Genomic DNA, 27,395 nt, shown 5'->3' with positions numbered 1-27,395 from the left:
CGACACGACACGACACCACACGACACGACACGACACGACACGACACGACACCACACGACACGACACCACACGACACGACACCACACGACACGACACGGCCCGGCCTCCCGTTCCGACCGCCCCCGCCGCACAGCGAGCGGCGCACCCGAAGGAGCAGCCGGCACGGGGCGCGCGGCCTGGGCGGGCTCGGGCCTCCCTCAGCCGCAGGCCGCTCTGCCCCGTCACGCCGGCACTTCCTCCGCAGCTCCCGCGCTCTCTCATCCCCGCCTGACACTCGCCCCTTTCCGTTCCCCTCCCACTCCTGCCCCTCGGCGCCCGGCTCGCCCTCAGCCGCCCCCTGCGCGCCCCGCCTACCCCGGCGCCATCTCTCCGCCTCCGTCCCGGCTTCTCCTCAGGGCGCAGCTTCGCTGAGGGGGTTGCGCACGCGCGGCGCCCCGCGCACGCCCCGGTCACCCGCGCGGCGCTGCCGCCTGTTCTCGCGAGGGTGGTGGGGCCGGTGTCATGGCGGAGGAGCCCGAGGTGGACATCGAGGGGGATTCGGCGGCGGTGCCCGGGGAGGCGGCGCCGGGGTGAGTGAGGGCTGGTTGTGTCGCCCCGGCGAGCGCGTCCCTTCCCGCCAGCGGGCGGGCGGCGGCCGCGGCGGTCGGGGTTTGCGTGAGGGGGTGGCGGGGGCAGCGCGGCCGCTGGCTGAGGGGCTGCCCGGGAAGGGCCGCGCTCCCGCGAGCGCCTGAGGGGAAGGACCTTGGAGTCCCGTGAGGGCCCGTGAACGCGGGGGAGCGCAAATGTGGAGCATTATCGGGCAAGGACCTGCGAACTGGGCCTGTGGGGTCATTGCGGTGAGCTGAACACGGAGCTGCTGCCACCAGGTCCCCGGCACGGGCACTGGGGGCACTTGGTGGCACTGCTGGGAGGCTCCTTTCAAATGCGCAGACAGAAGGTGCTGTCCTGAATAACGGGAGCTGTTGACACGCTTGAGGGCAGAGAGACCCTGTAGAGGGATCTGAACTAATTGGAGAGCTGGGCGATCACCAACCACATGAAGGTCAACAAGAGCAAGTGCTGGATTTTGCACCTGGGACATGGCAACCTTGGCTGTACATACAGACTAAGAGGTGAGATACTGGAGAGTAGCTCCATGGAGAAGGATCTGGGGGTTCTGATCAACAGCAAGTTGAACATGAGCCAACAGTGTCCCTGGCAGCTAAGAGGGACCCATGTCCTGGGTGCATCCAGCACAGCTTGGCCAGCCAGGCAGGGAGGGCATTGTCCCGCTCTGCTCCGCAGTGATGCGGCCTCACCTGGAGCACTGTGTGCAGGGCTGGGGACACGGGATAAAAAAGATATAAAGCCATTGGAGAGTGTCCAGAAGAGGCTATGAAGGTGATGAAGTGTTTGGAGAGGAAGCCGTATCAGGAACGGCTAAAGTCACTGTGTTTGTTCAGCTTAGAGAAGAGAAGGCTTGAGACCTCATGGTGGCTACAGCTTTCTGACAAGGGGAGCAGGAAGGGCAGATGCTGAACTCTTTAGTTACCAGTGACAGAACCTGAGGGAATGGCAGGAAGATGTGCCAGGGGAGGTATAGGTTGGACATTAGGAAAAGGTTCTTCACCCAGAGGGTGCTGGACACTGGAACAGGCTCCCCAGGGAGGATACTGAACTGAATTGGGAGTGATTCTAACTCTACAAATGGAGCGATCGCAGGTGCTGGGAGAGTGTGAGGGGATTGTACCAGAGGCCGTGGCTGGGCTCACGTGATGTCCTGGGTGTCACCTGCTGCCATGGGTGGAGACAGAACAATGGGCAAAGGAGACTGGTGATCTGACCCATTTCTTGACCCACTCCAAAAGCAGCAGGAGCTGTAATGGTTTCTGCTGTACTTGGGGATTTATCCTTACCTATAAAAAGATGTTTGAACTACTGGCACAAAGTGGTTCAGAATAGGAGGTGAATTTAGTTCGGTAGCATTGCGGCGAATATAGTGCTAATTAGTCTTTTCTAAGTCTGAATGTTCTGGAAGCAAAGATTTTTGAAAAGAAGTAATTACATGAAATACTAAGGAGATTTTATGCTGCATTAAAACAGAAGAAAGTTGATCAATGGTGTTAATCAGTGATGGATTTCTAAAAGTAATAAGTGGTTATTTACAGAAAAGATCAAGCATAGTCTGGATGGAGTCCGTAAGAGCACTAACACTTTTAATATTAACAATAAAGTTCTTTATTTGACCGTAAAATTGTGGCTTCTTTCATTTGTGTGTATTTTATATGGTCCCTCCTGCTTTCAGTTTCTCTGGATGAGAATTTTTACTGTTTAGGGTTTTACTGGTTTGTCAGGCAGTCTGCAGTGAGGTTGGTGAGAACTTGCTATTGATATTACTAAGAAAGGTGACTTACTGAGGTGGATTTATACAATGTGTAATGGAATATTATAAGAAAGTAATATAATCTGCAATATAGGATTTTAGTTTAGTATCCAATTTTGTCATCTTCTGTTACATTTTTTGTTATTTACTACACCGTTAATTATTTATAACACCCTTCATTTTGTCGGAATATGTTTGCGTTGTTTTGAACACTTTTTTTTTTTCAGAGATCATGAAAACACAGCTTCAAGCTTGCTGCATGATCACTATCTTGATTCATCTTGGAGAACTGATAACTGTCTCGTAAGTATTTTTTAAATGAACGGTACTTCTAACAGGGTTATCAGAACTTCTGTTTTTCCCACTCTCTTACCTCCATGCATGTGCTCTTTTCAGTTTTAACAGTGGTTTTTGCTTACTTTTAGAAATTATTATATATTGATACTTGATTCTTAAGTAACAGGGTGATAGAATTCAAATATTAAAACATATTCATATTGTTTGCAGCCATGGACACTGGACAGCAGCATTAGTGAAGAAAACAGGGCTGTCATTGAGAAAATGTTGTTGGAAGAAGAGTATCCTTTTGCTGATTTGCTTGTATGTTTTCCTGTGTAACAATAGAAACCTTCCAGTTTCCAGAGGAACTGGACAAATCTTTTCTTGTTAAGATGACTGAAGCACTGTCATCTTGTAGGTAGGTTGCAGAAGTCAGATAGAACACCTGAATTAATCATCTAGCTACCTGCATCTTCCTCTGGTGCTTCTGATTTTTCAGGAAATGACTCCAAAACTTGTTGAATTGGAGTTGATACTGTCACCAAAAATAGCAATAGTGTCACCCCCACTTCAGCTGCTTTTTCATTGCCACCCCCAGTGTTGTGCTGATGCAGCCGTTTGTGTGGTGTCATAGTGAACCTGATTGAACAGCTGATCTGGTCCAAAATAGCTAGTTGTTTGTTTGTCTGTTTTTCTGAATTGTTCTTCACTTGGACTGGTTTACTGTCTGATTTTTGTCTGGCTACATTCATACTTCTGCCAAGATGCGAGACAAAAACGGGAAGGAACAGCTGAAGTCAAATGTCACTTCCTTATGCATTAAGCTTAGAGGAGTGTGTGAAATTGTATTTCAGTTTTGAAAGCAGTGCCCTACTTGTTTCTACAGCTGAATAATTATGAACCAGTGTAATTTATATGATTATTAGAATTCTTACATGTACAAATATCTCTGATGCTTCAACAACTTGCTTAGCAAGTATTTCAGATATTATTTATCAAATAAATCACTTTCTGAAAAAATATGGCTCAATCAAAAGGAAGCAGAGAAAAGATCTTTGAAAAGGTAAGCTATATTCTGGAAAAAAAATTCTGTTAGATGAGAAGAAATGAAAAGTCCTTCCAAAATAAGGTTTATTTGCTGAGATATGCAACAGCATCACAATTATTAATTTTTATTTTCACTTTGTTTTTTATTTGCAGCCCACATAAGAAAACTGGAAGAGTCATGTACGTACATTTTAATGATTCAGTTGCATTTTTTATTGTTCTGTGTACTAATAGGCCTGTAGTAAACTAGTTTGCTTTTTTTGTAGCATGGTGGGGAAAAAAACCCTGTTAATTCTAGTTGGCTTTCTTGCCTGAACTTTTCTGTTTCCTTCTTTTATGTATTTCTGTACCATTTGTTACTCATGAATGCTGTGTTGCCTTGAACCTTTATTGGTGATGGAGAAGCTGACATGATTCTCAATATTTTATTTATCAGCTACATTCATGTTTTAAGCAATACCTTGAGTTTTACAGAAGATGGGGAGCAGTCCTCCTGTTAGAAGTTGCCTTCAGTTACTAGGATTTGAGAATATATATTTTTAAGAAAGCACTAAATTCTGTTTCCTATTTTCCCAGGGTGCGATCACCTACAAAATCAGGTAGCTACTCATTAAAGTGGACATCAGAAGAAAAAGAGCTGTTTGAACAAGGACTGGTAAACTTGTTTATATGTGTCATGTTTTGAATAGATGTCATTAGTTTGTCTTAAATAACAAAATAACAGTAAATACAAATAAACATGGTATATTTATCTGCTTCTGTTTTTGTACTTCTAATCTGTTAAAAAATAATGTGCAATGATAAATCAGATTTATGTTGATAGATCCCCCAAAAGGTGTTAATTAGTGGATTTTGTTCATGTGAGGCTGATGACAATTGGAGATCACAAAATATCAAATATGCAGCTTTATGAATTGTACAATCATAATGCTGTGGTTAGCTACAAGAAATATAGTGTGTGCTTTAGACAAGTCAGCTAATAAAGTGAAATCCTTTAACTACTTTTGCAAGGCCTTTAGAGATTATATGTTTATATAGTGCTGAATGTAGCAGAGGCTGCTTTGCCAAATACAAATTCATTTCAGCAGAATTCCTGGGGTTAGTAGGTAGCATCATTTACAGTGTGCCAGAATTGGGTGAAAAACCTCTAGTTTAGAATAGCAATAACTTAATGTTGGATGCAATTTTCTTCTCGTTAGAATGCGAGTAGTGAGGATCTTTACCATGTGCTTGCTGTACTGTTTGTGCATTTGTAGCAAATGAATTTTTAAGCTTCTTTGGATAGTAAAGTGCAATGTTTGGAATGTTAGAGTCAGAGTAACTTAAGTGCTTTGTGGTGAAATTTGTGCAGGTGAAATTTGGTCGCCGGTGGACAAAAATTGCCAAGTTGATGGGAAGTCGTACTGTTCTACAAGTAAAGAGTTATGCTCGGCAGTATTTTAAGAACAAGGTAAACAGGGTATCTCTGTATGTAGCAAAAAGGCTGGTTGACAAGGGTGCTGTTGTACAAATAACTTGATTTTTAATCTGTCTTTTCAGAGTACTGCCATTAAAGTACATACTCTATTCATTCCCATATACAGAAAAGTGGGCTATACTTATTTGCAGATTTAAATATGAAGTCAGACCTGGTTTCAAATTCCTAGTATGACTTCAGTGTGTTTATTGCTGATATAACTAAAGAATAAATGTAGTATAACTAGTTTCTTATACTATTGGTTGTTAGTCTGAAAATAATTAGATTCCACTATACAGCTGTTTTGGCTGTGTTGTAGTTTTAGCTTTAGCTTCATTTGAGACTTCAGGGGCATTTAAGAAGAAATTACTATGGTCTGGTGTTTTTTGAATGGAAATATATGTAAATTTACACTTGGGCTAAAAGTATACCTGTGATGCTGTGTAAAAGTCAATTGCAGTGGATTAAAATGTATTGAAAAGGTAAGATGAGGGAGAAACACTTCAGAAAGTCAGAACTATTTTGCTTGAACAGCAGACAATTTGGGAGGCAGAAGGAATTGTTTTGGTTTTCCCTTCTAAAATTATTTTATATTTTCCTAAGGCAAAAAATGGTGATTCTGAAAAAGAAGAGCCAAGTCAGTGTGGTAGCAGTCTTCCTGTTGAAGATGGGACACAGGTAGAAGCATGGTCATCTGGAAACTTGAGAGGCCGTGCAGACCCCAATCTGAATGCAGTGAAAATTGAAAAGCTGTCAGATGATGAAGAAGTGGACATAACTGATGACATGGATGAACTGTTTTCTTCTACCTTCCAGCAAGAAACTGGAAAATCTGAGTTATCTGTTGTTTCAAAAAGTCCAGTTGAAGAAAAGAAAGGAATGGAATGTTTTTTTTCATCTGTTGGACGCGGTTCTGCAATTTCTTTACCTAAAGAAGATCCTCAACATATCAAGCAAGATCCAGTGGATGCGTTAATATTTCCAGGTCTTGCAGCAACATGCTCTCAGCACCTGAACAGTGATAAATCTGTGAAATTGGATTTTCAGCAGCAGAATAATTTTCTTGAGAAAGCCAAACAAGGCGGACTAGTAACATCTGGTGGTACTAGACAAGTAACTGATCAGGAGCTTAAGGAGGAGCAGAGAGAGCTGGCTGATAATGGATTGCTCTTTCCTTCTCCCTGCCAAGTGGATGACGATCATCAAGAAGAAGCTGAGGAGCTTAAGCCACCTGAGCAAGAAGTGGAGGTTGACAGAAGCATCATTCTGGAAGAAGAAAAGCAAGCTATTCCTGAATTTTTTGAAGGGCGCCAGGCCAAAACACCAGAGCGTTATTTGAAAATTAGGAATTATATTTTGGATCAATGGTAAGATGCATTAATTTCACTTACTGAAATAAGCAATTAAGATGATTTGTGTCCTACTTTGTTGTATAATAGTTAAAACACACTTTTACTAATAGCTCACTTCTAAAAAGAGTAAAATAAATTTTATGGTAGTGTTTTAAAGATTGCCAGTGAACAGCACTCATTATTAAGGCTTCTTTTGCATCTTTCCGGTTTGTTTTTTTTCTTACATTCTGGAAGCTGAGCAGTGAAGCACTATCAAAATGTGTGTTCCATATCAGAATAATCTGTATCTATTTTGGCTATGCTATTTTCTTCCAATTTTTGTCATCCTGTATGTAAGACTGCATATATGATTTTAATAAATGTTTCCTCAGAGTAACTGATGAAATTAATTCTGGAATGAGGTCTGTAGCGTTGTAGTACTACCTTTACAGAAGGACAGCTAGAAGAAATAGTCTGTGCTAGAACACATAGTTTTGACCAAAAAAAAATACTTCCAATGAGGAATCCATTTGCAGTAGTGCTCATACACTTGGATATTTTATATTCCATCTCCAGAGAATCAGTTTAAGAACCTTAGTGATTTGTGGTAGCAGGCTCAATATACAGTTTTTTCTGCTCACAGTTCTGTTTTGTGTGCTCACTGTTGGTTTACTCGCTTTTCTGTAGAAAGAATTGCCAAGTTAACTCTGTTCTCATTTAGTTGTCTTATGTATTCACAGTTTACTCTGCTTGCAGAGAAACTCTCAAATTCCAGACCAGAGATGTGTTGAGCTGAAACGATTCAGTATCAGTTTAAAAGCAAGTGATAAGTGCATAGAGAGTGAAAATGAGTTTATTTATTACACCAAAGAAGCCTGTGATTATATGAACTATTTAGTCTAATGTGATGCAGATGTTCTTATATCAATTTAACACTATTGTAGTACTTCTGAGTAAGTCATTACTTCCTGGCAGCAGTTGTGTTGAAGAGTTTAATGCATAGACATGAGTTTCACTCTGCACAAGTATGCATGTGTGTAAATAGCAAAACATAATAATAAGGAAATAATGTGTTTTGTGAAATTCATATTTTTGCTGCGATAGCTCTTGCATAGTGATGTGTAGTGTGTGTGTTGTGGAGAGAAAAGAGCACTTAACCTCACTTTAAATCACACAATTCCTTCCTCCCCCTATGATTTGTTTTACTATTTGACAATGTGCTGTACTTTATTTTAGGGAGAGATGTAAACCCAAATACCTGAATAAGACTTCGGTACGTCCAGGCCTGAAGAACTGTGGCGATGTTAACTGCATTGGACGAATCCACACGTACTTGGAATTAATAGGAGCAATCAACTTTGGCTGTGGTAAAGATATTTTTGTTGGAATCGGTTCAGAACTTAAATTCCAATCAGCTCTTGCTGAACACATCTGTTGTTGATTGTTAGCTTTTTTTAATTAAAATGAGTATTTTCATCTACATGGTAAACAGTAAGGTTACTAGATGTGTCTTGAAAAGGAAAGTCGTAACTTCACTTCATTGAAGCATCGATGACCGCACTTAAACAGAATCAAGCATCCATGTGGATCATCTTCCAACTTCTCTGGACATTCAATGTCTTAAATAGTAATTGTTGTTATATTTAAGTTCTGCAAAAGAGAATCTTTGGACTGTAGTTAGTGTGGTTGTGTTCCAACCTGAATATGGCCGTACGCTATTTTGACACTAACGTTGAAGTCAGTGTAGGGTGTACGGCTCACGCAGAAGGATACATGTTAATCCTTACTAGGGAGAACCTTCTCAGCAGATTGTCTCTCATGACCTTGGAAAACCTAGAGGAGTTTGTAACCTGCTTACAACATCATGGATTTTTTGTTTTACTCAAAAGACCTTTCCCCTCCTTATGTATACTGCACACCAATTGGTAGAGTGTATTTTTCTTTTTTTGTGCTTTTCTGTGTGTCTAGTATTGGATTTTTTTTTTTCCGTGATACCTTTTGTTTCTGAAATTCTGCCCTCCCTCCATGTAAGACAGAATTCAAGTTGTTTCTTTTCCTATTCTGAATTATAACTATTTCCCAAATAAAAAATAATAATAAAAATGTATCTTCATCCTCAGGACTAGTTTTTACAAGATTCAAACGTTAAACTTGAGTGACATGTTAAAAGTATATATGCACTTATAAGTCGATGTTGGTGTAGAGTCCCTAGATTGATTTTTGGTCCAAAGCTGAATGGCAGTCACCAGCAGAGAATGAATAGCCTGCAAATACTTTTAGTCTGATACTTCAGAGGTTATTAGAAATAAATTAACAAGAAGGAAGGAGGTTTTCCTATCTTAAAACTGCTGTGGTAGTGGGAGAGGGCTATATAATAGTAATATTGCCACTAAGAGGTGTCTTTTCTGTTTAGGGATTATTGTTGTTGCTTCTGTATTTATGGCATTTGTTGTTACCATTTATCTATGTCTTTCTTGGCCCTGTGTCGGAAACAATTGGCTTTGTACTTTACTGAAGTACAGTGTGTATCTTTTCCGTATCCTGTAGAACAGGCTGTCTATAACCGCCCCCAGCCTGCTGATAAAGCACGCTCCAGGGAAGGCAAAGACACAGTGGAAGCGTACCAGCTCGCTCAGCGCCTGCAGTCCATGGTACGTTTGGGCAAGGGAGGTGGGGGCAACAAATAAAAATTCAGCATGGAGAAGGGCTTTTCAATTTTTGTTTTCAAACTAGGGCAGCTCAGGAAATTTCTTCTCGTTTTGTGGGTTCATTAGAATTCTCTGTAATTCAAGCATCAGTCTGAGTCCAAGTTCTGCAATTTGACAGGTGTCTGCCCTAACTTCTGCTCTCTTCCACATTGTATTTCTGCTCAGATACATAAGTGCAGTTGTTTGTCCTTTCCCTGCAGCCCTACCTTTCTACCTACCTTTCCCTTCTTTCCTACCTCTCCTTAATTTATTAGCCTGTATTAGCCAGAAAATAGTGGAGTGTGTTGGTAGTGTGTGATTAAGTTGCTTGCATTTGAACTGTTAAGTATGCTATGTATATGATAGAACTTACTTGAGAGCCTTATGTACACAATTAGTAGTGACTCATTTATTACTACATGAATTGCCAAGGCTTGCTGGATTTAATTTTCATGTTCACATTTAGCATTTTTTAAGTACTTCATAGCAAAATAAATCAGTTGATGGAAGGAAAAATAAATCAATCCAACTAAAAAAAATAAATTGAAGGATAAAGAGCTGTAGCATACACTAGATGTAAACATACTGGTTTTATAGCTTTTTGTGTTGTCTGAGCTATGATTCAGAGCTGGATGATAATGTGCTGTTGCTGTCAGAGTGATCCATGGAGCATCAACCAGGTGTTACACTTTATAGCCTTAAAAACTGAAAGCCTCACTGTTGATATTTTACGACAGATTGTGAACGACTTAATTCTGCAGAATTGCAGGGTGTTCTTTCTTTTCTGGAAATATGTCACAGTATTAGTTACATTCACGTGGCAGTAACCTTATGGGCAATGTGCTTATGGCTGATTAAATAAAGTAAATGCAGTTTTTTCAGGAGTATGATCGTTGACTCATATTTATTTGCTCGTTGCAGCGTACAAGAAGACGGCGAGTGCGAGACCCTTGGGGAAACTGGTGTGATGCAAAGGATTTGGAAGGACAGACATTTGAGGTAACCCTTCTGTGGTTTAAACTTTCCTTACAGAATTAATTCTCGCTAATTGCTTGCAGCTGGTGTTGCATCAAATCTAGAAGGGAAACAGTTGTGTAATAGGTACTTAACCTCTCTTTGTGGAAGCAACAATTTGAAAATAATGTAGCAGCTGTTATCTCTTGCTGCTGCTAAATAGGGTGGTACTTGGTGTTGACAAAGGTGTTCATGTGTGAGCACGGATGGCCTTACACTGTTTTATGCCTGCAAAGCTCTTTGCCTTGTCTTGTAGGAGATTTCATGCCCCTTTGTTTTCATTTAGCTGCCTTACTAATGCTAACAGGAGGGGACAGGAGCAAAAGATTTTAATTTTTTTCTTTCCATCCTCTTGGGTTTTTGTACTTATAAGGCAGGTGATATGAGTTCCTAATATTAATTTTACTACCAGCAATATCCCCAGAAATAGTGTAGTTTATGAAGTGCTTAGAAGAATTCTTACAAATTTAAATATTTTGTAGAACACTTGGAAATATAATGTCTGCTTGAGCATGTCTTTCTCTCCACAAAAAGTGAGGAACTGTAAACATCCTATTTTTCTTGTACAGAAAACCTCTTAAATTTGAAGCCTTCATTAATAAATATCTCTAACTTCCATGGTGTTATAATGCCATTTCAGTAAATCTGGTTAATAATTCTAACATTTTCTGCAAAATACAGACCTGGCTTGAAATTGAGTTTGAAAACACTCAACCCTAAACAGAGGGATCATGATAAATTCTGGACACTGATTGTAATGGCAGATGTTCCCCTTAGTTATAACTAACATGTGCATTTATGCACGGTTTGTGATATGGGCTGTGATTTTACTGCATTTGATGGATTAGGGGAATGTAATATTTCTCTCATCAGTCATATTGTGGACCAGACCTCTGGTCGTTACTTTCGCACTGCGTGGTTGAGCTACAGCTGTCGCCCTCTACCCTGAGTAGTCTTGTAACACGCAAAAATTCATAGTGTATCAAGAGGATACTGATGTACAGAATTTATTCTGAGCTGATTTTGGAAGCACTACTCAAAGAGCACTTAATAAACTTTATTTATTTTTTCTTTTTTTAAGCATCTGTCTGCTGAAGAACTAGCAAGAAGAAGAGAAGAAGAAAAACTGAAACCTCTAAAATCTGCTAAAGGTTCAAGACAAATAAAAAGGTATTACATCCTATAACGTAGATCATGTTCATCATGTACAAACATAGATCTAGAAATTAAACAAATGTCTTGGGTACTGTTGGGCTGGAATGGTGGAAATCTGTAATATGTATTATGGTCTGAAATAACATGTTTGTAATTCATGAGTTTTGTACTGAAAGTCACAAGTGTGGGTGGAGAAGTTTCTGTGTTGCGTGGAAGTCATCCCAGTGTGGGATTAGAAAATCCAGGAAAGAGAAACAAGGTTATTTCTCCTCTGCCAAGGACACAATGTGAAACTTGGAAAGTTTCCTGACTGTCCTACACCTTCAGAGAAATTTTCTTCTCATTTTATAGTTCCTTTGATCCCTTTCAGCTGATACCATGCTGTGTATTCACTGAAGAAAAACAGGTATGTACCTATCAGTGAATCATCAAGAATACTTCATTACTTGTGTTACTTTTTTATAGTCATTATTGCATTTATCATTTCAGGAACCTTTTCAGGTGAAAGTGTCTTCTGAAGCACTTTTAATAATGGATTTGGTGAGAACTAAGTTTTATATTTCAAAAAGCTATCTTGTATATATTGTGTTGGGTTTTTTAATGAGCAATATAAGATTGAGAAATACAGTACTTCATTCCTCCTGCAAGTGAGAATCTGGTATTCAATAAAAGCTATTAAGATTAATGTTTTTTTTATATTGTGCTTAATTTTTCTAGAAGGTAAATGATTGTGCACTAATAAGACTGTTACTACTTACTACTCTCCATCTACTTTAAATACAATTTGCTTAAAGCTACCTTCTAAGGTAGACTGCCATTTTGAAACATTGTTGGCTGCTTTTCTGCTAGTCTGGAAATTGATTTAGTGTTTATAAAGCAATGTGTGTGGCTTTTTTAATAACAACAGGTTGTACCAAAACTTGTGTAGTTGTTGAACACTGCACAGCATTGCACAGGCTTCAGTTTTTGAAGCTGCCATCGCATCATGTATGGAAGCATTATACAAATGTGCTATATACCAGTGTGTATGTAGGAAGCAAACATAATATTTTCCATTTGCTTTAAATTGAAATGCTGGGTATTTGAGAGTCCTTAGCTTCCTAAGTTTTCCTTCTAAATGTCATTGAGAAATTACTGACTTGTAGCTGTGAAGCCAATGTATTCTGTCATGTGCAGATAAAACTCAGAGAAAATATACAACTTGGACTTTAATAATTGTTTAATATCATTTTAGCATTCTCATGTGTCTATGGCAGAAGTAATAGGCCTGCTAGGTGGAAGATACTCTGAAGCTGATAAAATCATAGAAGTAAGTGTTTGTCTTTTTACATTTTCTGTAAAAGGTTAAAACTGTTAGGATAATAGATATAATTTGAATAGATGTAAGTATTATTTCTGAAGGGCAACTAATGAAACATAGTAAAGTTGAAGTTAATTACTGTAGCCTTGAAGTGTTAGAGTTACGCTCAAGTGTTGGCCTGTCAACTCTGTAGTGAGGAAGGTCTGATATATGACTCTTCAAATTCTTTAAATTGTATTTAACTGATGGAGATTTCTTGCATTTATCCATCTGGAGGATTTCTTAACAGGTTTGTGCAGCAGAGCCGTGCAACAGCCTCAGCACAGGCCTGCAGTGCGAGATGGATCCGGTGTCCCAAACGCAGGCCTCGGAGGCGCTGGCTGCCAGAGGGTACAGCGTTCTGGGCTGGTACCATTCCCACCCGGCCTTCGACCCCAACCCCTCCATACGAGATATTGACACTCAAGCTAAATACCAGGTACTTGCTGGGCTGTACCTTGAAAATAAATAGCAACCCCCACCCCCAACCCTAATGCCTCCCTTGTATTTACAATATTAATACACATGATTGCTCTAATGCATCTTAAATCATTCATAATTTGACTTAAATTCTATGCTGTTGTGAAAAAGGTTGTATTCCTTGTATGTGCTTTTTTTGTGCCTTTTTTTGTTTTTTTAGAGTTATTTCTCCAGGGGCGGTGCCATGTTCATTGGAATGATTATAAGTCCTTACAACCGAAATAATCCTCTTCCATACTCTCAGATTACATGTCTAGTAATTAGTGATGAGCTCAGTTCTGATGGTTCCTACCGTAAGTACTGATATTTTATCCATTGTCTTAATTTTTCTTTTGAATACTAAGGGGAAAAATATTGTCTGTTCTTGAACTTGAGAAATAGGTATTTATATATTTATGTTGGTAACTTATGCTGTACAGAACCAGGAATTTCACTTAAAGAGTAGCCCTGCAAGTAATTCTTGCTGTTATGACAAGAATATAGAGGTGTAAATAGGCAGAAAATTAGTTTTCTGTATTAGTATTTCCCACAATCCATAAAGGTTTGGGACAATGGTCACTGTTATTTACATACAGTATCCATATGAATAACTGAGAAACTGCTTCACAGGTATTACTTATATTTTTCTGCCTTACAAAATTCTGAACAGATCCTCTGATCGAGGAGACAAAAGTATAATAGCAAAGAATTGCCTGCTTTAGGAGCCAAAAATGCTGATTTGAGTACCTGAGTGTTCAGAAGGTCAAAAGATCAGCCTTGCCAGCTGTCCAGGAAAAGACAAGATACAGAAGCTGAAATGCTGTGCTGGCCTGAATCCCAGCCAAAGAGATCAAATTAAAATGTCATTGCCATTTCATGAAAACAGGATGTTTTCCTTTTTTGAATAGTTAGGAAGATGTTATATAAAATTTATGATCAGGTCTTCTGCTCATTGCCTGATGTTAATTTGAGGATAATTCCATGATAACCGTACATGGTTATGGTAGCTGCCTCTTCTCTCTTCTCCTCCGTCCCCATGTTTAAGTCCTGATTTTTGCATCCAAACTCCGAGGTTTCCATTTTCCTTGGCAAGGCACCAGTAGTGGCCGTGTGAGCTGACAGCTCCCCATCTGGGCAGTAATTCCTGTTTACCACACTGATCGTACCCTCATTTTATCCTTATTTCCCATTGTGATGGGGAGTTAAAATCATTATAAACTTTCTGCCCTTAGAAATAGACATTTTATGGTTGCATGATTTTTTTTTTGTCTGAGGTGACTTAATATTTATCTCCTGAAAGCAGCTTTTTACAAAATAGTATCTTATCCTGCTCTTTGGAAAAGCTGTAGTGTGGCAGTAGCACCATAGTACTGCGCAAATGAACGAAGCTTCATATTTCATATGATCCATAAATATTTCTGTAGATTAATTCTTACTCTTGGAACTGCGTTCTGCACTGAACACTTCAGATTTGAGATGCGTTCAAATAGTAAATTGTATTTATTGCTTTCTTTTCACTTTGAGGTCTAGTAGGAAGGCATGTATTTCATCGTATTAAACCCTTATGATCTTGGAAAGGCTTTTTTTTTTGTTGTTGTTAATGACGTACTGAAATTTACAGCCTCTTTCTTTCTCCCTGGTTTTTGGTAACTGCATTGTGTTCTGCAAGTAATTCGCTGGTCTTTCTTTAGAATACTTTCTACCTTTCTCTTCCCTCACCTGTGATAAACTAGAAGAATTTCTTCCTTTAGGAGCAAAGTTCCTCTGAAATCTAGAACAATAGTCAGCCATTTCACCAGCCAGTTTGTACATGAAAAACAAAACCTTTTTATTCACTTAATAACCACATGGAGAGACAAGTAGTACTAAGTTATAAAAATACAATTCATTTTGCCATTTTGCTGTAATGTAAATTTCTGTGTGCTCCCTTGTGGTAGGAGGAATTGGTGAGGGTGGAGTTGGGGGAGAACAGGTTTGTTCCCTCCTCCCAGCAAAATTACATTTGGAATCCAAACTACGTCATGCTTCTAATTCAACCTACTTAACGTTGGCAAGGAACGGGGCTGCAAGCTGCTGCAGTTGATAATAAATGATGAACAGTTCTGGGAATGGAAAGGATTGCACCTTAAACTAAAAAAGGAAAAAAAAAAAGGTTGAGTAAACTAGAAACACTGAATAATCACGTTCCATTGATTACAGGCCTGCCCTACAAATTTGAAGTGCAGCAGATGTTGGAGGAACCTCAGTGGGAATTAGTATTTGAAAAAACGAGATGGATAATTGAAAAATACAGATTCTGCCACAGGTATATGTCTACTTGCATTCTAAAGAATAGCCAGTTTCACATTTTTGCATGTTTGTTATTGCTGTGTCAGTAAAGACGTGTGTCTGCTTCCTACAGCACTGTTCTTTGTTTTTTCTCTCAACAGCAGTGTCCCCATGGATAAAATCTTTCACAGAGATTCTGACCTGACTTGTTTGCAGAAAGTAAGTTTTCTTCTTTTATTTTTTAACTTTTTAAAATTCTAAATGTTGTTTTAAATACAAATCTGTTTCATATCATCAGAAGTCACCTGACGTTACATTTTTACAAATGGGAGATGTAAACTAATCACAATAAATGACATCTAATGTGCAGCTTATTTACTTACAAACACAGTGAAAAGAAGGATGTTCATTGAAGAGAGCTGGGGACAACAGTGATGTGCAGATACCAAGTTTTAACCTCAGTTTGGAGAAGAATGAGGCAAATTGTTCATGTCTCCTCTCAGCACGTTGTGCACTTTCAGCGTGGAGAGCTGCATGTGTTTTGAGAGAAAATTTGAACTTCGAGTCCTTTGTTCCATCAGGAAAGTAGCACTGTGCTGCGTCTGTCACACCTAAGCGAGAACTTTAATTTTCCAGTCAGTGTAGTAATTGTTATGAAATGGTAAATAATTACAGCTCTAATAGTAATTGCACAAAGAAGACAGAAAATCTGCCTAAAGCAAAAGATAAACAGAAAATACATACACTATAATTACCCGCATCTATTTTTTTTTTCCTCTCCAGATGACTTCGCTTATAAACAATTTAAATCGAAAATTGAATTGGTAGAATACTCTTGAATTTAGCTATTGTGTAATTAGTTTTAAATAATTGGTTTTAAATCACCGATGTGTTCCTGTGTGACTGTTCCTGTCTAAAATTTATGTCTTACAGTTGAATACTTCTGTAGTGTTAATCCTAAATAAATTTAAAAAGACAATTCATTTGGAATACTTATCAGCTAGAAAGGGCGGGGTGGGGAATAAAAAGACAAAAACAACCCTTAGGAAAAATGACAATTTAAAAAAATCTCCTTTTCTTTTGACTAGCTTTTGGAGTGTATGAGGAAGACTTTGGGCAAGGTAACAAACTGCTTCGTTGCTGAAGAGTTCTTGACACAGATAGAAAACTTATTCCTTTCCACATACAAGAGTGAAAAAAAGAGTAATGCTGAAGAAAATGAGAATGAACCTTCAAATGAGTTGTCAATGTGATGATGTTAACAAAACAAAATGATGGAGTTTTGATTTTATTTTTTCATTTTCTTCCCCTCCTCCCCATTATGTCAACTCTTTCAGAATGATTATCCAGTCTAGTAGTTACTGTTAGAGAATCCAGTGTCATTGTTACGGTTTAAACATAATTTGAAAAACTCCTAATGTGTGTAACCTTACTACATGCTGAAGCACTTAATACTGTTTGTAAACCATGAGTGCCACAGAACTGATTGATTGACCAACAGTCTGCCATGGGGACAGAGGACAACCTCTCAAGGACACTGTACCTCAGTCTTCCAGGAGAGTTTGTCTGCTCTCAAGTCATTCAGTTTGGGAATTTTCCCTTCCTTGCTCCCTCCAGGTACACACCTAATGCTGAATGAATTTGTTCCTTAATGCTTTAGATATTTTAAGTTTGAATGAGTTCACAAAATAGAAACTTAAGTAAAATGAAAATATTGTAGCTCACTGATTTCACACTTCCCTAGTATCCAGTCTGAAGTTTTATTCAGTTGTAGTTTAATACATCATCTGATTTTCCGCCCCCTGCCCCCTCCCCCTTTTTTCATTTTTCTCTCCCCATCGATCCCTATGGTCAAGTAGCTTTTTGGCCTGTTCTTGGCCATCCTCCTTCTATATTGGGGAGGAAAAGCTGGCAAGTTTTCATGACTTCTCAGTAGCAGTTGTGCTTGTTTCCAGTGGAAATGGTGATTCCTGTCTTGCTACAGGTTGTGATCTTTCTGGTCTTCCATTCTGCAGGGAGATATTATGTTGTTCTGCCAGATCATTGTGATTTGTCCGCTTCTAATTGCTACTGTTTCCTGTGGAAACAAGAGCTCTCGATTGACGGCAAACTTTGTGCACCAAGCAGAAATCTGTTTGTCTTTTTAAAGAAAAAAAATACCCAAAACACCAACTTCTATATTGAGAGTATTCTCTATAATGTGCAGTTTGAGGAGAAAACATACTAGTTTGTATTAGTTCTTCAGCTATAATTCCATACAAGTGTATATTCAGATAGTCATAGATTGATCCTGATTGAAAAGTTTCTTAATTGTTACTTGAAAATGTTTCATGAGCTATATCACTGTGAATCTTTATGGAAAAAAATGTGCTTTAAATTTTGCTTTCTAAGTCATGAGGAAATGTGACTTGTGTACAGTTATTACTATTTACACAGAATTTCTTTGGGCAGAGTTTCTCAGAGGGGTCTAAAATATATTTGAAAACAAGCAAGACTTTGAGTTTATATCCAGAGAGGTGACTATGGACTCAATTCTTATTTAAAATATATATATACATGTGTGTGTACATCTCTAGTTCTATGTAATATAAATGGCATTTTAAGATTTTATATGTTTGCATTTTTAACTTCAGCTTTTCATTTGTATAAAGAGTTTGAAAAGCTTTAACATTCTAGAGTTGCATCCCAGTGAGGGAACTCCATTACAGGTATTAACTGGACTTTTTTTATTGTGTCTCATAAAACGTTGGTCTCTTTCTGTTATGAAGTAGAAGGTGCAGAACCTGATGGTATGAAAACATGAGCTCTGGGTACTCAGAGATTCTGCCACTGCAGATTCAAGAGCTGAGGGCTTAAAAATATCAGTGAACATTCTCTGCTGTCTTTGACGTGGAGATCTGCTGGTGCACAGCTTTAGGTCCCACTGCTGTGTGGAGTTTACAAACTTGGTGTATCCCCCTACATAAGGCATGTTGACTCAGTCTGCATATATTCTAAAATGTCATCTTTGGGATTTCCTAATGAAAAATATTGCATGACTTTCTCTGTTCCTAGTTTAACTAGGTATTCTGGTGCAGTTTTGCATAGGTTACTCTCTAGAAAAATCACACCATATAAACATATGTACTAGAAGTTGTAATTAGTTCTGATTTGTAGGAAGATAATTTTGAACCTCTTGTCTAACAGCAATAGGAAGTAGATAATATTTGTTGTCCACGTATGGTCTGTTCCCAACCATTTGAGGGTAGATGTCAGTATTACCCTACTAGTGGTAACAATGTGCAATGATTAAAAAGAGTTAAAGTAATAGTTATATTAATTGAATTTCACAGTTATGTCACATAAGAAAAGCTTTGAGTAAAACATTTTTTTGAAGCTATTTGTCTTGAGAAGAGCAGAAGGTGCGGCACTAAGCATTTGATACACATACAAAGACTCCAGGTCTTCTAAGGGTTTATTAGCAGGGTGGTGTGGGAGGAAATATAACGGTGGGTACCATCGTAATCCAGTATGATCACATGATAATGTATGAGAATTGGGAATACCACGTGTGATGCTAAGTGATCATTTTGTTGGCAGGAGCCATGGTAAGAAAATATCTAACCTACTTTTCATGATTTATTTTGACTGTGTGGTTAATAATATGAGTATGGAAGTTGCATGCTTCTAAGAAGAAGAAAAAAAATGTATTTTACTAATTCTACCAGTTCTGCTACCAAACACATATAAGGCATTAAATATTTTTATTGGGAAGTTCTTATTTTTTTTCCACATAGCTATTCTTTTCATGCTAGTTTTACTTTGTTGTGGACTAATATGCTGTTTCTTCAAGTGAGAGCAGCTGTTACACTTTGATGTTGCTCAGGTGATGGGAAATGGTTGAATAGCAAGTAAAATGGTACAATTTAAACTGGAAGAATCAACAGTTCAAAAAGATTAAGAAATGAACAAACAAAAATACCCCTAAGGTGTAACATTAGGCAGATATCCTTTCTTTGTTGGCTGAGTGCAGCTCTGCTATCCCAGCTTTCAGCAGCGCTTCTTCACAGGGATGTGTGGATGCCTTGTGTTCTGGGGAGGGGACTGCACAGATTGATTTCTTTTTTTGTAATAAGTAACTTTCCAAGAACAATTCAGTTGAGGAAAACAAAATTTTTTTTTAAAAAAAGCAACGAAAAAAGTTACCACTGTTGCCGTGGATATGAAGTACTTTCTTCCTTTTGCTTGCTTCTTTGATATTCCTGCTTGATGGCAGACAGGAGGCTGCTAATAGAGAGTGTACATGTGGGACCCTGAAAGCTGTGAGCTGCATTTGCAACAGCCCCTTGTCTCTGAGCATGAGATCTGGTATTTACTCCAAGTCAGTAACAATAACAAAGTGATTCAAGGAAGCTTAATACCACTGGAGGGAGCTTTGTTACCACTGGTACAAAAAAAGGGTTTGAACCTTTAAGAGCAAAATTGTTCCTACATGTAAACTTCTGGGTAGTGATTAAATTTTATGAGCAGTAGCTGTGTACCTCATTATAGATTTTTTTCTTTCCATTTGTTCTTATTATACAAACCCTCTGCTTTAGTCTCCAGAAGAAGACCCAGTGGTACTTTGTGGTGACAATGCCAGGGTGGCAGATCAGTATTTTCCTTACTGTTTTCAGAACTGATCCTGGCTGTAGGGTCACTAAAGTAATATAATGGTTTTCATGGGCAACTCCAGAGAATTCTGAAGATGATGATCAAATTACCTTTCAAACAACTGTATTCATTACCCAGATTTGATTTAAGTGTGTTGGTTGAGCTCTGTTTCTGCCAGAGGCAGGAGCCAAATTCACTCTTTCCTGCTGCGCTAGCAGAGAATTTGTTCTGCTGGGTGTCCCCGAGCTGCGAGGACATCATGGAGGTGGGGACAGAGCAGTGGCAGAGCGGGGCAGCCGATGTCTGAAGGGGACAAATGTCCCCTTCCACTGCAAACCCGCTGAGGGATGTCAGGATGCATGGGGTGACTTACCCAGCCCCGTCAAGCCAGCGCATGGGCAGCAGCTGGTTGTTAAATCCCAGCAAACGCTGTAATCATATCTAATACCGAACAAAGTATTTAATGGCCTAGATAAAAGCTTTCCGGTTGTTTAATTGGAAATGTCTTGCTGGTTTACATAGACCTAGTGCCCTGGTTTTATGAGATTTAGAATAGTGCTGAGAAATTGTTTCCATGGAAGCAGAGATCACTAAAGAAATAATGCATTCCACATTTCCTGCAGGATTATTCCTTTTGCAGCCTGCTGTTCTAAATAGCTAACTCTTGTAGTGCCATTGCAGCTTAGCATGGATTAAAGCAAGTAATATTTTTTTTAGTGTCACAGAGGCATTATGTATTTTTCGAAATATATATATATAAATACATATGTATCCATATAGATACTTGGAAATACTTTTGTTTTTAAAATAAGTCTTTTTTTCTTATTTAACTCTTTTCTCCTTATTTACAAAGGGGGAAAATCCACCCATACAAAAAAGTCAATGGAAAATAGCACTTTTATTTGGGCAATTTATACAGCTCTCTCAGGGAAACTTGGAATTATCCCTTCTTTGCCCTTCTCTTGTCACTGTTCTATACTTTTTGCTTGGTGATGGCGATATTGTAAAACTGGCTACCTAGGAGGGAAGAAACAATGAATGCACTTTTTAATTAAGGTAACAGCAGTGAGAATCTTCCTCCAGCAGGTAAAACAGACCATCTTGTTCAGTTACCTGTGGTTTTTCTTCCATGTGTTACTTTTGACAAACCACTTTATCTTTTTCTACTCCAAGTGTTTGTAAAAAGGGGAAACTGTGAAATGATAATATGATGCTGAGACCAAATGTGATTGACTGCAAACATCACATAAACTACTATTTACCAAAAAGTCCTGTTAAAAAGAGCAGATTCCTATATGTAATGAATTATTTAGAAATTTAAAATGGGATAAGGTTACTAAACTATTACCAGAGAGTTGTCAATGTGACAACTTGAAATACCTAGTGATTTTTGTAATGATTTTAAATGTAGATCTCTTATTTTGTAAGAAAGGTAACTACTGTAATTTTTGCCTGAGGGAAGGGGAAAGGTGTGACAGTGCTATAAAGAGGCCAGGGATAATTTGAAGAACTTGCCTCATCTTTACTCCCTCAAGTACAGTGTGTTTCTGTGGCTTATTTAGAAATAGCTCTAGCTGCGAAGTTTAACTCCAGATTATGCCCTTCTCTGGCAGTAGAGAGTATTGACACATGGAGCTGTAGTTACAAATGTGTACGGCAGTATAAATGCTCACTGGCAGCCAGGGTAATTGTTCTATCTCTAGAAGTAGCTGCCATGGATTTGAAGCAGGGCAGGTAAAAGGAGCTGCCGGCAAGGCTGGGCGCAAGTGGCGTGGTTGGGAAAATGGCTCATATACTGTTCCGTGGTCATTACTGCTCCTAAAATAATGATTTATGAAGTGCCTGACAGTGTTTGACAAAACAGATGAATGGGACTTGCTTAATGCAGACTGGGAAAGATCTTTCAGTGGCTGCCAAAACACATGGAAACAGTAACTTGTGCTTTGTAGATTCTTAGGGCACTTGGGAGCTACTGCAGGGTACTGCCAGAGGCATTACTCAAAGCTTAGTTTGAAAAATTTCTGCAGAAACGGGTAACAACTTCGTAAGGGCAATGCAGGCATGAAAATCATCATTCCTAGTGCTGCCTTGGGATGAGTATGTGCCAAAGGACAAGCTGAGACTGCGCTCCTGTGCTCTATGTAGGGGAGCAGCCACTGAACAACAAGCAACTGAGCAACAGTCATTTCTCCTGAACTGGCAGCTGCTCCAGGCAGTTTACATTAAACTCCAAAAGGCTTTACTTTAGAAATGTACGGCAGTAGAAAGGAGGAAGACAATAACCAATAAGAATCTATACAGTGGAATGATACAGTTCTGTGATGGAAGATGGAGGAAAACCGTGATGGAACTGGAGGAAGAGGATTTCTTCTAACAGAAATGGAAGAAATTCCTTAAATGTGTTTGCATAGTCCATCAAAAGGCGAAAGAAGGAAAAGGGCAAGTGGCTTGGGCTTTAATCCATAAAGGAAGCCCAGGATAGGAGCTTCAGGTTGGCTTTTGTCTGTTCCTGTTGTTTTCTCATCAAGTAAGAGGGGTGGGAGGCAGCTGGAGGCAGCATTGGTGCCACTTCCTGTGAAGTAAGAGATCAAAATGCAACTCTTCTCTAGGATTCAGGTAGGAGATGCAACTTGTTTCAGAAAGAGAACCTGTTTGGTGGGATTTGGATCTGAATAAAGGGAGCAGCACACCAGCGTGTAGGAACAGAGTAGCTCTGTGAATGGGTTCAAGCCTCAGATCTTGCCTGCTATCCCTCGGGACCATCTATGCTTCTCACCCGCAACATGGAGCCGCTGCTGGAGGTTTTGCTGGGTCTGATACTGGTGGCAGCTTCGTCAGCACAGAACAACTGCACCTGCGCATCCAACAAGTGGACGGTGTATGCCCAGAATGGACCTGAGAACTGTACCTGCATGCTGGTGGGTTCCAGTCACAAGGTAGACTGTTCAATGTTGACTCCAAAATGCTTGCTGATGAAGGCAGAAATGATGTTCCTGAAAGGAGAAGTGCTTCCAGGGCCATCCCCATGGGCTGCTAGATATTCATGGCATTTACAGTCCAGACTGCGAGGACAGTGGCATCTTCAAAGCCAGGCAGTGCAATCAAGCCGATGCTTGCTGGTGTGTGAACACTCCTGGCATAAGAATCACTGAAAAAGTTGACAAAAGCCTGAGGTGTGATGAACTGGTTAAAACAAGCTGGATCTACATTCAGCTGAAGCACAAAAAAAAATGTCTGGGGCCTGGGATGCTGCCCATGTAGCAAATGCTTTGAAACAGCTGTTTGAGGGTCGATACAAACTGCACCCCAAGTACATTGCAGCCATTAAGTATTCCCCACTTATCCAAATCGACCTGAAGCAGCATGACTCTGGGACATCTAATTGTGATGTAGATACAGCAGATGTAGCCTGTTACTTTGAGAAAGATATAAAAGATGACTCCATATTTCATTCTAACAGTACATTAACTATCTCTGTCAATGGAGATGCTCTGGATATTGAAAGGATTTACTACATGGATGAAAAGCCATCACTGTTTTCCCTGAATCAACAGGCTGGTGAAGTTATTGCTGTGGTGATAGTGGTGATGCTGGCTGCTGGCTTGGGCATCACTGTGCTGGTGATTCTCGGGTTGTGGTGCACAATAAGAGAAAGATGAGATTGAAGAAATGGATGAAGTAAGAACACCAAGCTTATAGCTGCCCAGATCGGAAAAAAGAAAAGCAACAACAGGAAGAAAGTGTTTTTAAAAAGACATAAAATTCAAATAGTAAACAGACTCAGTGTAAGTAGATGGATTTGGAGATGTTATTTTCTTTTTATAGGAATTTGTACAGTGACTGCTCTAAATTATTCTAGTTTACTAAGAATGACTTTTTTGGTTTGGGGTATAAACTAACTTGGGAGTCAGTTACCTAAATATTGTAAATTAGTCCCAATTTAGGGGCTAAGAAAACTGTTACATCATTTTTTTAGTGTAACGTGGAATGCTCTCACCAGCCCTGCAGCCCTGTCTCAGCTTGCTGAAATACTCGAGTGCTTATTTGGATATCTACTTGCTGGAACTCAAATACTTCTTTGGCATAATTGGGTTATAAAGCTGCTTTTCTGCGGGTGGACTTTTTTATTTTAATGTGGGTAGTTTTTTCATTTGTTTTTTAAGTTGCTGGAACCTTTTTCATCAACAAGTAATTTCAGAAATATTACTAAATAACCAGGTAAGGCTGTGATAAGATATGCTATAGCAGCAGAGGCTTTTATATATAGTAATTTATTAGGAAACATTCCTGTGGGCATTACCAGTTATGGAGATCCCACATTTCCAAGTTTGTACACAGGCAGCACAGGCTGCTCTTCCCACTTGTGCTCCTTAACGGGGCTCTGACACTCGTCAGCAAAGATCCGCCAATCCCAGTACAAGTGCAAGTTAATCTGGATGTTCTGCCCAGATCCAAACTCTGGTCATAGTTTTCTGTCTACCTAAACTCCCCTTGCTATTTTAATGGGAAGGGATATTTTTCAGTGTTGTACAGCTTCGCAGAAATACTACACAATGCTTCAGAACAAGCTGGAAATGAGCTTTATTGTAGTAGAAGTGCAGGGGGAATTTAAGAGCAGAGTGTCATTACTGAAGCTGGAATTTGGCCAAGACACTAGAACTGAACTTCTTTGCTACCTACTCATCTGCTGCACTTGTTTGGGAGGTCACATCCACCGTGAAGGAGACTTCAAAGAAAATAATGCTAGTTGTTAAATGTTGAAATACTGGCAGTTATATTCTCCATGCTGTGTATGGATGTCTGGAAGGTCTGTCAGTCTAATCTGCATATCTTCAAAATGACACCTCTACACACATGCACTGCAGGGTCACCTCTTTTATTCTGTTAATTAGTTTCAATATTATTGGTTTGTAATTACAATAACAGTCAGTAATGCGCTACTTTTAGGGTAAACTGCTAAATATGTGTCTCTGATTTGACTGAATAGGATACCAGGAAAACACTGAAGATGCTTTGATTCTGTTCCTGCCTTTGTTTATATAAAGGAGGAAAAGATTGTCTGTTTTGGTTGGAATGGGAGGGTGTTTAATATTTTTTGGCTCAACATACACCATTGCCATTTAAAATCATTCTTGTTCACTCACCTGTTGGGAAAACTTGGGCTTTGGATACATAGGGTGAGGTGGATGCATCATGTTCCCCCAAAATCAGACATTTTTTCAATTGCATCAGCAGTATTAATATACCCCAAAACCTCTGGAGCAGGGTCTACAATTTCTTGTACGTCTTACAGCAAATCTCCAAGCTGGTTGGTTTTCAGTTACATTAGTACCGATAGAAGATGAAGCGAGAATCTAATATCTAGTCCGAATTTTCCCGAGCCACTGGAAAACTCAGAACTTGGCCTAACTCCACACGATTTTGCAAGTAGGATTTTATAAAATGGATTCGAATAAAAATCTGGAGCTGAGTACTTCTCAGTGCTGAAGAAATGTAGGATCAGAATGAAAATTGCCCAAGTACATTGCCTAACCATTTTCTCAACTTATGCAGAGGTGATAAAAGCTACATGTTCGAGCTATGAGAACGTGAGATGTGCCCTCTTTTCTGGAGATCTACTGTAGTTTTCAACATTCTTCTAAAATTACTGCATTTTTCTCACATCTATGAGAAAGGTGAATGATGAAATTTTGTATTAAAGTAGAATATAAACACATAGGCATAATTTTGCCTAATGGTTGAAAAAGATCTTACCAGGTAACAGTTTCAGCATATTTCTTTGCCTCCTGCTTTTTCTTTTAGAAGCTGAGATTGAAAAAAGAGGCTGTTGTGGTGCCATTCATATTTTTATTAATCATTAAAGGACTGCCCCATGAAAATCATGTGTTGTGGTCAGTTATTTCCTTGCTAGTCATCAGGCACCAGCAGTCTGCATGCTGCCCAGCGACTGGGAAGGCACTAGGGTCATTCAATAGGAGTGATAAGGTGTGTGTCTGCAATTAATCAAAAGAAGGGGAAGATTAATTGCAGTGCAGAGCTCAGAGAACCTCACTTTGGATTAGATCATTCTACTTGAATAAGGCTATGTAAAGCTACTGTAGGGACTGGGCTTTAATAAACTGAACATACCCATTGCTCCTGCTAAGTACTCACTCCTCTCCTGCTGCTCCAGCCACACCACCTCTTGGGCTATATCTTAATAGTAGATCAAGTATTTTATTGTAACAGCCCACGATGTTTAGCTTGTTTGTCCACTGCTAATGTTCTCACTGAAAATGAGAAAATGAACTCCTTGTCAGCTTTAAACTTTGCAAAATTGAAATGCTTTTCATTATTAATTTGAATTTAGAAATTTCTAACCCTGAAATTTCTAGTTATCAGTTTCCTGATTACATCATACTGTTCTAATGGGGTGTTTGTCATATTTAAGTGATTAGGCTTTACACCCTTTGCAGTGGGTGCTGCAGGTATGGTGGTGGTGACGGTGGGTTTATGTTTTAGGCAGTGCTGGCTGACACCTTTCAACCAGTGCCCTCAACAAGTGATTAACGTCACTCTTATATCTGTTTCTGTGGAGTCTGCTCAGGCATAAAAGTAGTCAGGGATTGTTTTGTTTTGGAATGCTGTGTTAATACTCTGTAGATATAAATACACATACATTTATGCACCTGTCTGTGGGTAAATAGAGAAACAAACCCCTGGCTGATATGAAAGAGTGCCTGCCTGGATTATAAAACAGAGGGTATGTTTGCTTTAACAAGGGTAGAGCCGTCTGTTGTTTAAATTATGTTCTGCAATTCCAACTGGTGAAGTGCTGTCTGAGAAAGCTCAAATAACACCGGCAGAGAAAAAATTCCTGCCTCTATGTTAGGGCTCCAAAGAGGCTAGTGCTGCCCTTTCTGTACAGTGCTACTACCTTTGTGCAACTGCACAAAGCGGGTTTGGGCCTTTGCATTTAACTCTTAGTTTAAAACTTTTTTAAGCCCTCAAGATCAGAGGACAATGCAAGAAGCAAAGCCAGCACTACAGCAAGGGAATTAAGGATTCACAGAAGGCTTTAAACCCTCTTAAACTCTGTTCCATCTATTCCCCCGGTAAAATCTGTGCCTGTTTATTTACACAAGTATGTGTTCTCCAAGGCATTGACACAAACTCCCTGTGTTCATTTACATATGACAGGTGTGTGAACACAAACGCATGTTCCCACACTTATAGTTAAAGACACACCCCTCATGGTTTCTGTGAGAGTGGGCAAGCCCCAGGGAAAGCTTTGGGGCAGCAGATCCTATGCGGCATTCAGCCTGCAGCCTGCTTTTTGCTCTTATCAGGGTAAAATAGAACAAACCTGCTGCTGTTCTGGAACAAC

The 27,395-nt window shown here is 39.4% G+C and overlaps 3 protein-coding genes across 9 annotated transcripts in view; 2 read left to right on the top strand and 1 right to left on the bottom strand.

The window, feature by feature from the left end:
- FGGY (FGGY carbohydrate kinase domain containing) overlaps nucleotides 1-504 on the bottom strand; it is a gene marked incomplete at its 3' end in the record, with an annotated part of 308,876 nt that extends 308,372 nt beyond the window's left edge. Inside the window, exon 1 of the mRNA XM_080348952.1 lies at nucleotides 355-504. The remainder of the gene's footprint in view (nucleotides 1-354) is intronic.
- Nucleotides 498-18,143, top strand: MYSM1 (Myb like, SWIRM and MPN domains 1). 7 transcript variants are annotated; one of them, XR_013922445.1, is made up of 21 exons: nucleotides 498-569; nucleotides 2,590-2,665; nucleotides 2,870-2,940; nucleotides 3,627-3,704; nucleotides 3,842-3,868; nucleotides 4,265-4,343; nucleotides 5,040-5,138; nucleotides 5,748-6,511; nucleotides 7,712-7,842; nucleotides 9,023-9,126; nucleotides 10,084-10,161; nucleotides 11,258-11,346; nucleotides 11,659-11,737; nucleotides 11,821-11,871; nucleotides 12,566-12,640; nucleotides 12,921-13,109; nucleotides 13,311-13,443; nucleotides 15,329-15,434; nucleotides 15,559-15,616; nucleotides 15,768-16,058; nucleotides 16,486-16,609. XR_013922445.1 is itself a non-coding variant. In XM_080348947.1 (20 exons), the coding sequence occupies exons 1-20, from the start codon at nucleotides 502-504 to the stop codon at nucleotides 16,648-16,650; spliced, it is 2,496 nt and encodes an 831-aa protein (XP_080205073.1). In that variant the 5' UTR covers nucleotides 498-501; the 3' UTR covers nucleotides 16,651-18,143. The 7 variants fall into 7 exon arrangements, 6 of the variants coding, with proteins under 6 accessions (XP_080205073.1, XP_080205072.1, XP_080205076.1 ...); XM_080348947.1 differs by lacking the exon at nucleotides 15,768-16,058 and having other exon boundaries at nucleotides 11,683-11,737; nucleotides 16,486-18,143; XM_080348946.1 differs by lacking the exon at nucleotides 15,768-16,058 and having other exon boundaries at nucleotides 16,486-18,143.
- A 3,274-nt stretch (nucleotides 18,144-21,417) lies between these two features.
- Nucleotides 21,418-25,813, top strand: TACSTD2 (tumor associated calcium signal transducer 2). The gene is given in 3 exon segments (XM_080349264.1): nucleotides 21,418-23,025; nucleotides 23,027-23,260; nucleotides 23,263-25,813. Coding segments are annotated over 3 exon segments (891 nt in total). The 5' UTR covers nucleotides 21,418-22,794; the 3' UTR covers nucleotides 23,689-25,813.
- Nucleotides 25,814-27,395: the final 1,582 nt, after the last annotated feature.

This window comes from Nesoenas mayeri (assembly GCF_963082525.1).
Source record: "Nesoenas mayeri genome assembly, chromosome: 8".
Classification (NCBI taxonomy): Eukaryota; Metazoa; Chordata; class Aves; order Columbiformes; family Columbidae; genus Nesoenas; species Nesoenas mayeri.
The sequence above is the reverse complement of the archived record's forward strand: the minus strand, read 5'-3'. Positions and strand labels throughout refer to the sequence as shown.